The sequence below is a fragment of the Vespa crabro genome, chromosome 2, assembly GCF_910589235.1.
Source record: "Vespa crabro chromosome 2, iyVesCrab1.2, whole genome shotgun sequence".
Taxonomy (NCBI): domain Eukaryota; kingdom Metazoa; phylum Arthropoda; class Insecta; order Hymenoptera; family Vespidae; genus Vespa; species Vespa crabro.
This window is the reverse complement of record NC_060956.1, coordinates 647,501-665,000: the sequence shown is the minus strand read 5'-3', so window position 1 is coordinate 665,000 and position 17,500 is coordinate 647,501. Positions and strand designations below refer to the sequence as shown.

The window sequence follows — 17,500 nt, the reverse complement described above, 5'->3', positions numbered from 1 at the left end:
TTTTTTTTTTTTTAATAATATATTCTATATCGACAATAATATTCTTATTTTGTAATAACGTAACTAATATGCACGGCGTAGCCTATTTATGGCAACTCGGAGTAATATATTTACACGCGTTTTAGCGATTAACTTAAACTCTATTAGAGCTCGCATCGATGTATACGTGTGTACCACTCGATATTATCGTCATTTTTATTAAGAGCGAGATTTCTCTCCCTCTCTCTCTCTTTCACGTAGAAAAGACAAACGCGAATAAAAACCATCGATTTGTACAACACATCTCATTTCTAAGTATCATTTGTCAATCAGTTTGAATCTACTAACATACGAAACGTTACATCATTCTTTAATAATTTTTAATATAGTTTTCATGCGAGCAACGATCGGAATTTTTGTACCATTCGTTCCGACAACATTTTGCATTTAAATGAAATTAAAAGTTAATATTTCACGCTACGGTATTATTCCTTAAGCTCGATGAATACAAGTTAAGTACGAATGAAATCCTTCGAGATCGCAATGATTTTCGGAACTTGATATCCAAGAGAAGTTCGAGCGGTCAAATATTCGAGCTCTGGCGATTGGTATTTATTGTCTTACTTTTCGTTAATGCGTAAATGCCTTTTGAAATTATTCGACCGTTCGTAGATCTCTCGTGTTACGGCGAATAAACCTTTAGAAATAAGCGTTAAATTTGTTACAAGAACAATTTCTATCTTCAAAAGGATTATCGTCGAACTTGTTTAGCGAAAAAACGACAATAGATCAATCGGATAAATATAGAGTCTTCATTCTTATTATAGTAATATGTATATAAATTTGCCAACGAGGATGTACGTAATAAACGTCGATATAGAATTTTCTTGCGATTCGACGTTTAGAAACTAGGGCATCGGGCACACTCTATTAGCTTCGGTGGAGCTTCGTTTAGATGCCAGGCCTAAAAGCAAAACTAGAAAGAAGAAGAATTTCTCTCTCTCTCTCTCTCTCTCTCTCTCTCTCTCTCTCTGACTCTGTTCTCAATCGTCTTTCCTCTTTCTAAGTTTCCCTTCGGTTTGAATCGTCCTGGAGACGAGATCTACGCAGGCACCGAGAGATGCACCGGTCGTCGATTCGCCTTCTGGGGTGTTGACGATCTTACTTAGAGTCATTATGTAACTGCATGCGATCCTAAGTACAGAGAGCTTTGAAAGCTTTTGATTATGCGAATAAGCCGGTATAGCCCGTCTGAGAGTGTCGAAAGCGGCGCTTATAGTATGAACCCGCGTTCTTTCTCTGGCATTGGCTTCGATCCTTCTTTCACGGGTCATATTTTTGTAGTTTCGTTGTTGGCCACTTCCTCCACCGGCAGAATTACCCTGATGATGCCTCGAGTGATTGGTCTGTTGGATGGCTGGAGATTGATGACTTTGTTGCCGATGCGGTGGTACAGGATGATGATGCTGCTGATGATGATGATGGTGATGATGATGATGGTGATGATGGTGATGCGACTGTTGATGATGATGACCGTTATCTACCGGATAAGACGGCGGTACTCTTTCGTACGTTCCGCTCACGGCCGGATGCGAAGGCACTCTTGGAATTTCTCCTCTTAAAACGAGTGCCAGTGGTTCCTCTTGAAGTTTCGGATGCGGTGGAAGAATGATACCAGGTGCAAGAGGAGCCGCAGAATTATTACTCGTAGGTGCTGGTTGTTCGAACCTCTGACGTATTTCTCGTCTCGGAATCGCGTTACGAACTTGAATCGGAGAATCTGGCCTGCGGTTGCTCGTCTCTCGTAACCTCAGCAACGCTTCTTCTTCGATTCTACCTTCTTCTCTTCTTCTGGTCTCTTCCTCTTCTCTTTCTATTCCACGAGCACCACTCGACGTGGCAGATACGATCGTAGAAACAGCGTTGCCATTCGACGCTGTCGTAGTCGAAGATGCCGTTTTCGTTGTGCTCGCCTTCGTCTCGTTACTTTTGCTCGACGTGCTGCTCCAAGGTCTGAAGGGACTCGGTGATCTGGCTGGTCTCGATTCTTCGTCAGCAACAACCCTTTCCTCGATTTGTTCGAATCTTCTCTTCTTCAACGGTGCCGTACTCGGCTCCTGTATTTTTCTCGGTTCGGCGAGTTTTCTCTTGTTTCTCAAGGAAATCGGTATCACTTGAACCTCGACGCTGTCCTCGGAGGCACTTGGCGAGTGCAAACCAGACATGTCGTCCTCGTCGCCACCGCTGCAGAATCCAGCGTCTCTCTCGGAGCCCGCCATTACACCAGCTGCAACCGAAAAAAGAAGTCGATCGTCAGTCATCGAGCCAGTAATTACGCGTTTAATAGCCAATAACTGTGGAGTGAGAGAGAGAGAGAGAGAGAGAAAGGGAAAGAAAAAGAGTATGTGTGTGTGTGTGTGTGTGTGTGTGAGAAAGAGAGAGAGAGAGAAAGATGGACAGAAATAGATGGATGATCGAGCCTGATGCTGCACGCGGAGCTCAGCGAGGGATAATGGGAAGTTTAAAGAGCAAGATGGCGAGAGGAATCTTAAAGAGATAACGATTTTCGGATTACGAGTTTGAACTTTGCGGCAAATTTAATATATTACTTTGTAAGCATTATCGGAATCGTTACAATGTTATCGAATTCCCAAGGAATAAGTAGGTGCTGTGAGAAAAACTCTGTAGGAACTTGGCGAACGTTAAGGTCGTCCAAGAAACGAACGATAAATCGCACTCGAAGCGTTCCCCGGTAGGTTGTAAATTAAGCGCAAAGCGAGTCACGAGGATCTCGTAGGCGCGTCGACGTCGCCGATACGCCGTCGCGCCGCCTCCGCCACCACCTCGTCAGAGTCACCATCCTCGATGTTTTTCCACGAATCGACCGATCGACCGACCGACCGACCGACCGACCAACCGACCGACGCTACTCTTCGACTTCTTCCAATCCTACATCTTTTGTCGTGCCCTGCCGTGCCGTGCCGTAAATGGCGAAATATACGGCAGAAAGTCTGACATTTCGTGCTGGCCACCCCCTCCTTCTTATGTAACGTGTTTGCCAGTTAATTGCATCTAAGACTCGTATTTAACGAGTTTTCAACGCTTCAAACTCTAAGAAACGTTGCCAGATGCCAGATTTTGATTTAACTCGAAACTAATCGAATTACCTTAACAACGATCACCATTCTCCGATCATTTTTATCAAATTCATTTAAATATCATCGTCGTATATTGATAAATATTGAAAGGGTAAAAAAGAAAGACCTTAATAAAGCGTACATCCGTAAACGAAGATTTGCCGTTATAAACAGAAGCGAATAGAAAAGAAGGAGAAACGAGCTTACGCGATCGTTTCCTCCGCGAGTGATTCCGTGGGCGGAATCGCGCCGGAGACGGGATGTTTTCAACTTCGGTGCGTCATCCAGCTGGTACCATCTGGCGTACAGGGCTCGGCCGATTATAATACGCGCCTCTCCCACTCTTTCTTTCTCTCTCTTTCTCGCTCTCGGTCTTTCACTCCATTCTCGTTTCTCTCGAGCGGCTACATAAGCAGAAACGAAATCTGCTATTCTCGGCCATCGCCGACCCCATAGCCAGGAATCCGTCGGTTCGTTAAAAATACGTACGACCCACCGGAGGCAAGTGGCACGTGTCGGCACGACGCGGCCTAGTTAATAGCAAAGATTTCTTACTATCGTGAGAAAAATATTTATCTTTTTTCTCTCTCTCTCTCTCTCTCTCTCTGTCTATTTCGTTCTTGAAACTAACGATACCAATAACATCTCAAAGTAATCGTTTTCTCGAAGCAACGTTAAACGTTCGTTCGATAGGAACGTGTTTACTCGATTCCGACGACTCTTATTATTATACAAGTCGCGTACCGACACGGTAGACGCTCGAGCTTCGCCTTCCATCTACTATTTTTGACGCTCTCTCTCTCTCTCTCTCTCGCTCTCTCTCTCTCTCTCTCTCTCTCCTTCTCTCCTGTGTCTTCCTCTCGGCACGTCGTGCGGCAGGTTAAACGAAGTCGATTGTCCGTGTTCGTCTCCTAAGACCGAACGACCGGTAAGCTAGACGAATGACGCCTGTCGTTGAACGATACGACGACGAGAAGAGCCGACGGTCAGGTCGATCGATCGTTCTGACGATAATTTATCGAGTTCTCTCTACCCCCTCTATTCTTCCTCTTCTTCTTCTTCCACTTCTTCTTTTTATTTCACTCTCGACGATCTTCATAATATATATATATATATATACGTATATATCTGATACAAGATCCGTATTCACGATTCACGTCCGTCCAATGTTTCTGGACCATAGATATAAAGCTTTGTTATTTTTCTCCTTCTCTCTTTCCCTATCACGGTTTGTTTCTGATCGTACGCGACAACGAACCTGCATGACACGTCGTTCTAGTTTCTCGATTACAGATTAGATCACGTCGTATTTCTCTTTCTCTACCGTCCGATGCACCCTTTTTGCTCGAATTCTCTCTCTCTCTCTCTCTCTCTCTCTCTCTCTCTCTCTCTCTCCGTTTCTTTCTCTTAAGAAGGAAGCTTCTCGCTCGTTTCGAGCCGAGGACGGTGGCGGTAGCAGCCACATGGCTCTGGCGCCAACCTCGTCTACGTCGCTTTCCTTTTATTGCCTTTCCGGGAGGCAAACGCGCTTGCACACTCGGCGACGGGATCGTCTTTCTCGTTGGCGACCGCACTGACCTCGGAGAGCTCCTGCTGCATCGACCGCTACTGTATCGACCTATCGAAAGATTGCGTGCTCGTAATGCTTCTTGTTTTATACGTATGTTCGTTCTTTTCGAATCCTTTCTCTAAATCTACATCTTTCTTTTACGATTCTTCCCATTTCCGTTATATTATATTTCTTTCACATTCGTTCGTACACGTCTTCCCCACCTATCGACCTTCCCCTCGTCCTTTCTCACCGTTGCATGGAATGACGTTCAAAAACGTGACGCAAATATTGAGAATTAACGATTTCATGGACTCGACATAATCACGAAATACCACGTGTTACGAAAGAAGAACGATTAAGGAATAATTCCTTAAATCAAAGAGTATGATATAAGTTTGGACGTTAATTTATTTTAAAATTTTAACGAATAAGAAATTTCTTTGAAAATTACAACTTTAACGAAAGAAGAAACGATACGAGATTCCTCGAGAGATCACCTATAACGTATAACACCTGCGTACGATCGAACGAAGGATATAAATCTAAGAAGGATACTCTCTGTTAAAGAGATATAACACTTCGACCAGCTGGCATAAAGAGGAAAGGTGAAGAGGGGGGAGAGAGAGAGAGAGAGATAGAAGCTAGGTCGCGTGTTACAAAGCTTTATCGCACCGATAACCAACCTGGATTCTCGCCTATCGGCCATCTGCTTCTACTCGATCGTTGAGTGTCGTCATCGTTGAGACTTCTCAGCGAAATCGCATATTCTCATATCTGAGATTACCGAGAATCCTTTGTTTGCCCTCTCTCTCTCTCTCTCTCTCTCTCTCTCTCTCTCTCTCTCTTCCTTTCCTTCTTTTCTTTTTGCGAGACAACGAAAGAAAGAAAGAAAGAAAGAAAGAAAGAAGAGAAGATAAACGGGAGCTCTCGTCGATAGGAGGACGTAGGAGTCGACGAAGTCGAGAGAGGTCTTCGAGGTCGGCGACAGGCGCCAGTGAAGCGCGCACACACGATCGATCTCTCTCTTTCTCTCTCTCTTTCTCTTTCTCTCATTCTTTTATAAACACATCGACGGAGAAACGAGATAGCATGCTCGATCGTGCTGAAAGGAAGAGAGAGAAATGTTCCGCGACTAGCAGTCGCGATATCGTTCGATATCGAATTCCATTTCATGATTTGTCGGTCCAGGCTCGCGTGGATCGCCGATAAGAGCTGCGAATCTCGTAGAATACGAACGCATCTATATGTTACGTATATGTATATCGAGTTATTTTTTTTTCTTTTTCTTTTTTCATTTTTATTTTATTTTATTTTATTTTTTTTTTTTATCAACTTCCAGTCGAGAGAGTGAAGGAAAAAATAAAAAGCGATAATATAAAAAGAAAAAGAAAAAAGGAACGAGAAATATGAAACGTATATACGTATATATATATATATATATATTTATGTATATGTATATGTATATGTATGTGACTTTGATGAATGCCAGAACGAAATGATTTGTTTGCAAAATATTACGTATGGGATGATGCGTGTGTCGCGAATGTCTACCTCGAAGATGCGCCGCATGAAATCTATTTTTAAAGTGTGATATCAGCGGGAACGATCAGCTGTTCGGTATACTTGCTTCCTTCCGATAGAGCGACAGTTTCTCTCTATGTAAATAATTACGCATGCGATGAGTTTGTGCGTTTCGAGTGTCACCAAAGACAACTGGCGGCAAAAAGCATAGTATAAAGTATAAACGATTGCACAGGATCGCAGGAGTGCGACCGATCGAATCGATGTCCACATGTGTGCCCCACGCATATATATGTACGCTTACAATACGCGGCCATCTTTTCTCTTCTTCTCGTTCGGCAATTGTTCAAACAGAGACCGAAATAGTTCGAGGACAACTGTGCAAACTCTTACGTACGACGAATTGTAACGAATCGTAGAAATGAGAGAGAGAGAGAGAGAGAGAGAAGGCGTACGCGCTTCACAATTTTTTTTCGTTTCGCCGAGGACGGTGAAAGATAATCGAGGGATACAAAGGCGCGGTCTAATCTTCGCGCCTACTCAAATTTTATACGGGGTGTATTTTTAAAGAGAAAACGTAACAAGAAGCGCGATCAATTATTTATTTATTTTTTTTAATAAAAACACGCAAATCGATCCGAATGTTTTTATATCAAGTAGAGAGAAGAAATGAAAAAGAAGATTTTCTTCTCTTCGCTCTTCCCCTAATCTATCTATCCATTTAAAGAAAACACACATACGAGAGACGAAGCGGAAGCGGCACGATTAATTTCCCACAAGTATATTCCTTTGCAAATCTATTAAAGCTTCCTCGAAACAATCCCGTTTCGCGAAAAGACGGAAGAAGGATGTCAGCGACCTCGTTCCTTCCAAGTACGCCTCGACGACCTTGCTTGGCGTGCAGTCACGCCTTTTGCTTCGCGTAACGTTCCCGCTTCCCGTGGAAGATGCGTTCGAAGATTGCGTTTAACGATGGCCAATTTGCTGCCGTTTCACGCGACCACTTGCCGTCCCCTTTCGACGTTTTTCTTTCTTTCTTTCTTTTTTTTTTCCACGGATCTTTCGATACATTATTCCTATAGACAAATTTACGAAGAGGATAGAAACGAAAATTCAGCTTCCTTCCGTGCCTCATCTTCGTTTTCGTCTTCATCTTCATCCTCTCTCTCTCTCTCTCTCTCTCTCTATTAGACGTTTCGAAAGAGTGCTTTGGCCGCCTACAGCGTGCCTCTTTAGCTTCGACGAGCTGAAAATAAACGGTCGTTCGTAAATGCGACTACCGTGAAGGAAGAGAGAAAGAAATAGAGAGAGAGAAAGAGAGAGAAAGAGAGAGAGAGAGAGAGAGAGAGAGAGAGAGCCCAGGCCAAATAGTTTCTTCTTGAATTATAAATAAATGTCGAGTTCGGGTGAAGAGAATGATCGAGCGGTCATGGTGACGGAGCGCGTACCACGAATACCGATTGTTTCTCGATTTTGGCGCCTTGATATCTCTCTCTCTCTCTCTCTCTCTTTTTTATTCTCTCGTATTCTTCTATATAGAGATCCTTTACTACTCATTGAAATTTTTCAACGCGTACATATCGAACAATGACGTTGATTAGATCGATATCGATAAATCTTCAAAGGACTCTTTCTATCTTTCACGATCGTTCGGTATTTATTTCTATCTATCGATCGATTTAATTTTAATTTGTCTCTATAGAGAATCAACGGCGTCGTACGAGTGTCCAGTTCTTTCGAATTGACTAGCGATCGTTACCTCGATCATTGAGTATCGATGAAAATCAACAGGCTGACGAGTTTCTCTTTGGATATTGCCGATGTTACATTGAATTACGAGGCGCGAGTTTTCATTCGCGAATCGAATTCGAATGATTGTCACTTAAGTCAGAAATAGAAGAGAGGGAAACGGAGGAGAGAGAGAGAGAGAGAGAGAGAGAATATGAAGGTACGAACTGCTGTCAACGAGTATAATCGTCCCGTGAATCGGCAGGAAACGACGCGTCCACGCTCGAGCCGACGGAGATTTATCGACGAGTTTTGCTTTTTCCCTTTCTCTCTCTCTCTCTCTCTCTCTCTCTCTCTCGCTTTCGAACGTTCGCGCGAGTAGGCGCTTCGCGGAAAGCCTTCTAGCGGAAACGCGCACGAGAGTCAGTCGTAGCCGTACGAGAACGGAATATGTATAATGACGCTTATTTTCTATCTTTCTCGCACTCCCTCGACCTTATTCCTTCTTCTTATTCTTACTCTTCTCTTCTCTTTCACTTCTTTTCCCTTCCCTTCCATTCTCTTCTCTTATTCGTTCTACGGTTGGCTCGTAAAATGCTTAAGAGTCTGGCGCTAGCCAGATGCTCGTAAGGATACTAGTTAACGCACATATTCGAGCCTACTTTTCTTTCTTTTTTCCTTTTATTCGATTTCTTACTTTCTTTCTTTCTTTCTTTTTAACTTAATTGTATTTCCACTCCCCCTCTTCTTTCACATTAACCCTTTGCGCTCGAAATATTTCTCACTGCCAAAGTTTAGCGTTGTACTCAAATCGTGACAATATCCAGGCACTGAAGATCAAACTGTTGTAATTTATAGGCTATATTGCGATTTCGTATGTCATTAATTTCAGTATTTAGTCATTTGTTGGACCGATTAAAAGGAAAAAGAAAGGAAAAAAAAAAAAGAAAAAAAAAGAAAAAATATTCACCATGACGAAATATGTGATAGAAGAAGCGTTGTCTCGGGATAGCAATGATGATGGATTTATTAAGGACGAATATGAAAGTGATCGTTTTGTGCGATCAAGCTAGGATTCTGACGTTATTTCACTAGAAAAAAAAAAAAAAGAAAAACATATTGCAATACACTGCCTTGTCTGTTCAATCAAAAAAGGCTAAAAGACGAACGACGTTTATTTTTGTGAAACTTGCGATGATCAACCGAGTCTATATACTGCTAATTCTTTTAAACGGTATCATAGACATAAAAATTACAAATAATTTATAACTGAAATTTTCATTTACGAAATATTTACATTACGATAATAATAAAATAACGTTAAAATATCTTGCGTTTTAAATTTTATGTTCTAATAAATCACATATAATGCCAGATAAAGCCAATAAAAGTCCGAGCTGTTGAAAGCTTTAGACTCGAGAATAAGTTTGAGGGCAAAGTCGATGTAAAATTAATTCGCGCTATCGTAAATGTTAAATATGTTCGTGAGTATATTAAAATCGATTAAAATATATACGTATCGTTTGAGAAATTTGTTAATGTTTGAGGAATGTTTGAGAACGAGTTTATGGATTTAACGAGATTACGAGAGTACGAACGAAAGAGAATTAAGTGCGTTGGCCGAGAAAAAGTTTAAGCGCAAAGTCGATGGAAAATTAATACGCGCTATCGTTAAACGTTAAATGCACGTGATTATATTAAAGTCGATTAAAATACACACGTATCGTCCAAAAAATTTGTAAATGTTTGAGGAATGTTTGAGAACGAGTTTATAGATTTAACGAGATTACAGGAATACGAACGCGAGCGAGTTAAGTGCATGCACACTCATACTCGATCTCGGACCGGTCGAGCTCGGTTATATCAATCGAACGCGAAGAGATAACAGCACAAATTCCCGTTCCATTGACTTTGTCTCTTGACCTTTGGCAGCAACACTCGAGCTTCCTGACTTTCTAACGCGAGCCTCGTGCGTCCGGTGCCGTTGCTTCTCGATCGCCTTATCCTCTTTGCTCGTCGCATTGCTTAGAGTTAAGAGAGCGAGCAGAGAGAGAGAGAGAGAGAGAGAGAGAGGAAAGCGAGTAAGCGAGCGAGTAAGAAAATTTTACGAGACGCAACGATACGAAACATTTTCGCAATCGCCTGACACGCGCTTTGAACGTCGCGTTATTTTTCTTTTTTTTCTTTTTCCCATATTTCCTTCTGTTTCATATAAATATTTTCATTCTCAGAGAATTATAACGTAATATATCAGTCCACGACGCAATAAACAAAAATTACCAGGCGTGTGGTCCGATCTTATTGCAATAGACTTGCGATAATAAAAATTAATGAAATACGTAAAAATATTAGCGTATCTACAATTTTAAACGTTATAATTCGCTGGTGAATTTTGTTGATCCGATTTTCTCTTTATCGCTAAAGACGACTAACGTCAGCTGTAGCTCTCTTATACATTCGTCAATGTATATGCGCGCACACGCACACGCAGACAGAGAAAGACACACACACAGAGAGAGAGAGAGAGAGAGAGAGAGAGAGAGAGAGATCTTACACGAGCTCTCGACGAGACGGAAGGGAAGAAAGTTGGCGTTACGCGTCCCGTGACGAACGCTTTACACGGAGTAACAGCCGTAAGAGAGCCACAGGTGCGCCCATGTTTATCCGTCGATCCAGAGATACATACATATATGTATGTATGTAACTCTGTTCGTTCTTCCACTCGAGTACACATCTATACATGTGCACACATAGATACCTACATTAAAACGCAGGCTTATATGGTATTAAAACGCGCACTCGGCGAGCACGATATTATCGGTACAAGTCCGAATAATCGATCTAGATCCGGTCGAAGAGATACCGGGTTCCGGATATGAATATAAAAAGAGAGCCTTGCAATAAGGTCACGAAGGTGTAGACCCGTCGACACGCACTCTTGCTTACCGTTTATCCTCTTTAACGACATGGTACAAAACGTAACTGTGAAAATAATACTTAATATACAAGGTCTATCCTTGTAAATGAGTTTTACTTTTGTTCGTTTGCCGAAGTTTTTATATATATATATGTATATATATATATACAAAGAAGTCATGAATATACATAAATGTGTATATTTATATATATGATTTCTTTGATCCTGACTTTAGATTAGTAGATTATGCTCATAAAGATGGATACTATGTTAACGGGACGTTCTATTTATTGCACAGGTAAAGACCATTCGCGTAGGAGAGGATCTTTTCTTCGTTTCTATGCTTGTATCTATATAGAAAGGAAGGCCGAACAGGTAGCAGGTGCGCGAGTTCGATGCACAGGTGGGTGAAAAGAAGAACGCCTAATACCTTTCTCTTTCCTTCTTCTGACCTCTACTCTCATCCTTTTCTCTTTCTTTTTCTCTCTCCTTTACCTGGGATGCACAATCTGAGTATCGATTACATTCGGCTAGACTTCGAACCACGGGTGGTACTTCTCAGATAAAATTGTTATTCTCCTAACGATTTCGCCTAACGGATTTTGCAAAGTCGAATTTCACGAGCTGCCGCTCTTACGGAAAAGGGAAGATCCTTTCTCGTAGAATACAAGCATTTTCAAAAGCGATATATTCTCAAACAATCCTAAACGTTTTAACATTATACGATGAAAATTTTCGAGAAAATTTTATCCGACAGAAAAGAACGATCATATTGATAGTTTAATTCGTTTCCTTTAAGATCAATAGACTAATCTATTGAGTCAAGATAAGATTGAATTAAGGAAAAAAAACAAAAGATTCCTTTTTATTAATACGAGATTTAAGCGAATGAATTCCCTATCGTACAAATTTTCAACTATCCCTACTCAAATAGATCTTTCCGATAGAATAGATAACAATGAAAGCGAATGGAACGACGTGCGTGTGACAAAATCTGACCTAAATACAATCGGATGCGTGGGTAGTCCGTCTTGCGATATACACGAGCTGTCCGTTTGTTGCGAACTCTTAAAAATGCTTATTTATATTTTCCTTTACAAAAGAGAGGGAGAAAAAGAAAGAATGGAAGATAGAACGATTGAAACTTTTTTTTTTTTTTATCGAAGATTTCAACGAACAATTTCCTCAAAGTCATTGTATTATAAATCTTAGCTGACTCAGTAGCGAACGCACGTGCGCGCCCGTTCGAGAGAGTAAAAGTGTACGCGAGTTGGAAGAAAAATAAAAGTTTAGAAGAGAACGAGTATGCGAGAGGGCAGGAGGGATTAGGTAAATAATTACTTACAAGAATTTCTCCTCGTCCGAGATACTTGATAATATTTAATTTTTTTCTTTCTTTTTTGTTTTCGTTCTTTTTTTTTTTTTTTTTTCATTTAATCTTTCACCATGACGACGAATATCGCATGATTATATTTCTGATCTCGAAACCGAAGAAATCACGTATTTCTACGAAATACGTGTTAAATCCTCTTTTAGGATCTTTATCGAAAGGAAGAGAGACAGAGAGAGAGAGAGAGAGAGAGACAGAGAGACAGAGAGAGAGAGAGAGAGAGGGAGAAAAGGACAAAGCAAAACAAAATGAAAGAGAAAGAGGGAGTATATCGAATGGTATATATAATACGTGTAAAGAAACGATTAGAGAGAGAGAGAGAGAGAGAGAGTCGTTGGATTTTTAGCACGGTCAAGGGGTCGTTCGTCGGAGCACGTTAAATCGCTTTGTCCATCTCTGTCTCTGTTGTGTGTGGCGCGACCCACGCTGGCGCCGGCGCGCCCTCTCTCTCTCTCTCTCTCTCTCTCTCTGTAACACACACTGTTACTACTCGCAGCATCCAACTCTCGAAGCGCAACTATTATTCTGCTCTTTCTATCTCACTCCGACGCACCCACACGAAGTGAAACGAAACGAGAGAGAGAGAGAGAGAGAGAGAGAGAGAAAGAGAGAGAAAGATTCGATTCCCCGGCATCGTGTCTCGCGGCGGCACAGAGAGTCACTCGATCTCTCACTCCGGTCCGGCTGGCGCCGCTCATAACAATAATTATCATTCTCCGCGACCCCCACCAACGATACTATCAATCGACCAAATGCCTGCCGGCACATTCAACGCAATCGCAACTTCTACCCGCCGTTAACTAATCGCTAACTGAGAGAAAGAGAACGAAAGAGAGAGAGAGAGAGAGAGAGAGAGAGAGAGAGACTAAGGCGCCAGATTTAACCTCCTATTTCAGCCGTTTCGCGCTGCTGCCTGCGATCATTCCTTCACTTTTTTTCTTACAATTAATTCTCCCTCCCTCCCAACCCCCTCTCCGCCCTCTCTCTCTCTCTCTCTCTCTCTCTCGAAAAGAGATATCTTTTCTTCTCTTTTTCATTGGTTTTCCATTTTCTTTTTCTCTTTTATACGTGCAAAGCAATCAGATAATTGCCCGTACGATTATTTCTCTATGATTGATCGATGACAATAAATGAACAGTTGCGATATACATGTATATCATCCTTGATCAAAATTAAATTCTATATATCTTCGAGTATTTTCTTCTTTATGTATTATAGAAACGCGTTCTTTGTTGTTGTGTGTAACTTTCTGACGTCGACCTTATCGTAAGGCAACTTAGATTAATATTTGTAAATAGAGGAAGGCGAAAGAGAAAAACTATTCGTATTGCTTTGCCTCACGAGAAATACAGAAAGTATATACGTATCGTCGAAAGAAAAGGTCGACCCGTTCGGTGTCGTGTTTTGAAATATTTCTTTTTCTTTTTTTTTCTTTTTTTTTCTTTTTTTTTTTTTTTTCTTTCTTTTTTCTTCTTTTCGTTATAAGAAGAATAAACGTTGACGAATCGTATTCGAGATATACCCCTTTACGCGTACGTCCGCGTTTGATTTTAAAAGTAGAATAGCATTAATTTAAAAGTTAGTTTGAAATTATACCGAGACGATAAGAGATCTTACCTTCGAGTCGTTGTCAAAACAAAGAGATAATAAGGAACGATAATATGAAACGATCTCTTGTATCGTCTCGGTCGTTGATAGATAATAAAAATAATGTACACAAATCACCTTTCATAAAAGCGGAGAGCTCTGACGTTGTTTCCACCACGTGTCCGCTCATTTTCCTCTCATGAACGCGCACGTTCACAGCTAAAAAAAAAAAGATCTTCTCTCGAAATAAGAGAAATCAGATCTTGATTCTCCAAACACCCGCGCACTTGAAAGGTTCACGACACTGAATCCTCTACCTGTCTCCTTGCGCTGTGTCACGTGTCAATGACAATGGTGTAAAATAAATTAATTGATTGATAAAAGAGAAGAAAAGGGGGGAAAAAAAAAAAAAAAAAAAAAAAAGAAAGGGTAGAAAAAAAAACTCGTCTATTTCCTCCAAGGTAATCCAAAAATCCAACAAGTGGAGTCACACGAACGCGTATAATATATCCTTTGAACGAATGATATCGTTCGTTCTATACCTCGCGATAAGCTTTTCTTCGTGTTTTTTTTCTAAACGTTTTTAATGTCGAACCGAAAGATGCTTGCCGAAGAAGCAAATAAGCGTCCACTCTCGTTCGAGGTCGACAGCGTACTGATTCTCGCCTCGTGTTCTAGACTCGGCGCCGCTCTTCGTCGGCTCGCCGTATGCGAGGGAGTTCTGACTGGCCTGTGCGGTCCTTCCACCACTACTATCACTACCACTACTACCGTCAGTACCACTACTACCACGACGACGACGTCGCGGACGACTGTTACCAATATACTACCACACCATCGGACTACCGTCTATCGGAGACACAAGGATGCGGCACTTCCAGCAGTGGCTGGACACGAGATCGAGAAGAAGAAAAAGAAGAAGAAAAGGAGGAGGAGGAGGAGGAGGAGGAAGAGGAGGAGGAAGAGGAGGAGGAGTGTCGACTGTGTCGGCTCTCGACGAAACGCGACGCGCCGTATCGACTCTCGTAGTAGGGGTAAGAACGTCAGGAAAGGATCGGAGTTTGTGTAAGAGTAAGAGAGAGCGCGAGGGAGAGAGAGAAAGAGAGAGGAATATCGTGTTGTCGAGAGGAAGGGGAAGGTGCACGCATTGTTGGCGGTAGGAGGTAGCGGGGGCCGACAGAACGGCGCCACTTCTCTTTCTTTCTCTCTCGCACTCGCGTGAATACACACATACAGACACACACACACACACATATACATCCTTAACGCATACATCCTTAAACCACCCACCAGTCCTAGCGAGTTCCATGCTACTCTCTTTCTCTCTTCCGTCCTGTATAGGGAGAATCGCGACTTTATGGGACTCACCGACAACCACCAGAGCGTCTCGCTGGTCAAGGAGCCCATTTACCACTCCTGATCTCCCGGAGATTCGACCTCCGAATTCTTTTCGCTCTCTCTCTCTCTCTCTCTCTCTCTCCCCCTCTCTCCCTCTTTCTCTTTTCGTTCTCCCCCGATACTTTTGCGAGACGCTCCTCTTTTACAGCATCTCGCTTAAACGTCCTTGTCTCCTTTGGAGGCTCTCTCTCGAGCATGGGAACTACCCTCGAGCGTGGCTCTTCGACGGAAATTAGCTTCCAACTACTCGTCGAGGGCAGAGATCGTTAATTGCGGAGTCCTTTCTTTCTTTCTTCCTTCCTTCCTTCCTTCCTTTCTTCCTTTCTTTATCTCGTGGTTAATCCTACGGCACGTCGTTTTCTAGTGTGCTTCGAAAGAGGAATTTTAGAAATGTTCATCGAGGCGCCTGAGAATTTGCGAGACGAAATACGAGCTAGTCCAGTCGAGAAATTGCCTTTTAGTTGACACGTTCGACAAAGTTTGACGTTTCGTCACATTGACGACAACGAACGAACGTAAGAATCATGTAGTATATGTTTCGCACATTGCTATTGAACGTTAATAAGAAGAAATAACGAAAGAGAATTTTTTGATTTTGAGAGGAGTCTCTTTCGTCGTTGTCGTGCTCGTCACGTGTGTTTCATGTAGCACGTGTGTCTGTCAGAATGTGGTATTGTTTGTCCGAGAAATAGGAACCATTGAAAGATTTACCATTGTCCGATTTACTACAGGAAAAACCTAAGCAGAAATTTTCTCAAAATTTAACGTTCGCACTTCGTTGTAGAGAAGTCTTCTAAAGAGTAACAAGGCCTATAAAATTATTTTTCTTCTTCTTTTTTTTTTTTTTTTTTTTTTTTTCTTTACTTTCATCAATATGGCCAACACATGTGGACATTTCCTTTCCTTTTGACTATCGAACTCGAACATCAATGTCGAAAGTTTTAATGTACCAACCGATAATAATCGTACCTTCGAGGGACTCAGCTGCTATGGATTAAGATAATCGTCAGAATTAGTAGAAAGTTTCTTTTGTAAGTGAACACGAAATCGAAATTTCAATAGTTAGTTGAATACTTTTGACGAAAAAGGGCCGAGAACGGGAGGAAAGAATTTTCAGAAAGTCTAATTAATAATAATGACGTCGTAATATAAGTTAATAATAATCGAACGAAAGTTCGAATTGGCGTTACGACAAATGTCAAACATTGCCATGTAATATTTCGTAATGACCTTTGAAATTTGTTCGTATAAAGGGTATAATTATGGTTCTTAGAAGGTATTTCCGTAGCTGAGTTAATCATTACTTCAACTTCGGCTTCGACGAATTTCAATGGTTTGTCAAGCTTTCGTATTATTTTCGTGTATTAATCGTGTCATATGAAAAAAAGGAAAAAAAGAAGAAGAAAAAAAAAAAAAAAAGAAACAAGAGAAGGAAAAAGAACAAAAATATCGATAAAAGATATATTCTTGTCTCGTAGGAACGTTGAATTAAAAATAGAAACTTTCAGTGTAGCTACATGGAATTTTGCGTTCTTGTTTATTTACACTCGAACACGCGGTCTTGTAGTACAAGAAAACCGATAGTTTAGCTTTCTTCTTTGGGGAATATTGTCCGTTCCTTGTCTTTTCCTAAGAAGGGGAAGGTAGACCAGGGCCATGTTGGTCGAGCGACGAACATCTTGTCGGCACGAAACGTTTCGTTCTGTAGGAATGCTCGACACCTGCGTGCGGAAAACAAACCGAGCTTCTCGATTTTAGTCGGCCACATTTTCTTTACGATTCTATTTGCCCTTGTCCCTCCACTTCTGCGTGCATATGTTAAACACACTTCGCACATGTGTTCTTGCGAACAAACCTTCTTCTTCACGAACGTCTCGATTGTGTTTAGATCGTGATATTTTTCCGGTTCATTTCTGATACAAATATCTCGCATATGTTTCCTAAATATAGGCAAGTATTGTAAGATACATACATAGATAGATACCTAACGATATCGATCGTTTTAATCGAGATTACCGATAAGATAGAAGAGAAGATAGATGACTGCCTTTTTTTTTCTCGATAATGTCAATTATTGTTTATGCATATATTCTGTATTTAGTTTCCTTTATACGTTTCATTGATTTTATCGACATCTTTTAAAATCGATAAGTTTCCGTCGGTGCTCTTGCACTCGATTAGATGACGTTACCAAGTACTCGCGGTTATTTCCCCGTTTATCCTCGAAGATAGAAAGCTTTTAAACGATCGAATATTCATTAGATATATCATGGAAATAGACTATTATTATT

At 41.3% G+C, this 17,500-nt stretch overlaps 2 protein-coding genes across 2 annotated transcripts in view; one reads left to right on the top strand and one right to left on the bottom strand.

The window, feature by feature from the left end:
• The window catches only part of LOC124433123 (protein disconnected-like), a 14,733-nt gene extending 225 nt beyond the window's left edge, over positions 1 to 14,508 (bottom strand). The window contains exons 1-2 of the mRNA XM_046982772.1: positions 13,950 to 14,508; positions 1 to 2,266 (exon numbers count right to left, since the gene is read on the bottom strand). The exon at positions 1 to 2,266 is cut by the window's left edge and continues 225 nt beyond it. Of these exons, the coding sequence (XP_046838728.1) occupies positions 1,023 to 2,266; positions 13,950 to 14,001 (1,296 nt within the window). The 5' untranslated portion in view covers positions 14,002 to 14,508 and the 3' untranslated portion in view covers positions 1 to 1,022. The remainder of the gene's footprint in view (positions 2,267 to 13,949) is intronic.
• LOC124422036 overlaps positions 1 to 17,500 on the top strand; it is a 51,815-nt gene that overhangs the window by 14,456 nt on the left and 19,859 nt on the right. The window contains exon 3 of the mRNA XM_046957920.1: positions 14,490 to 14,845. Coding sequence (XP_046813876.1) covers positions 14,490 to 14,845 — 356 coding nt within the window. The remainder of the gene's footprint in view (positions 1 to 14,489; positions 14,846 to 17,500) is intronic.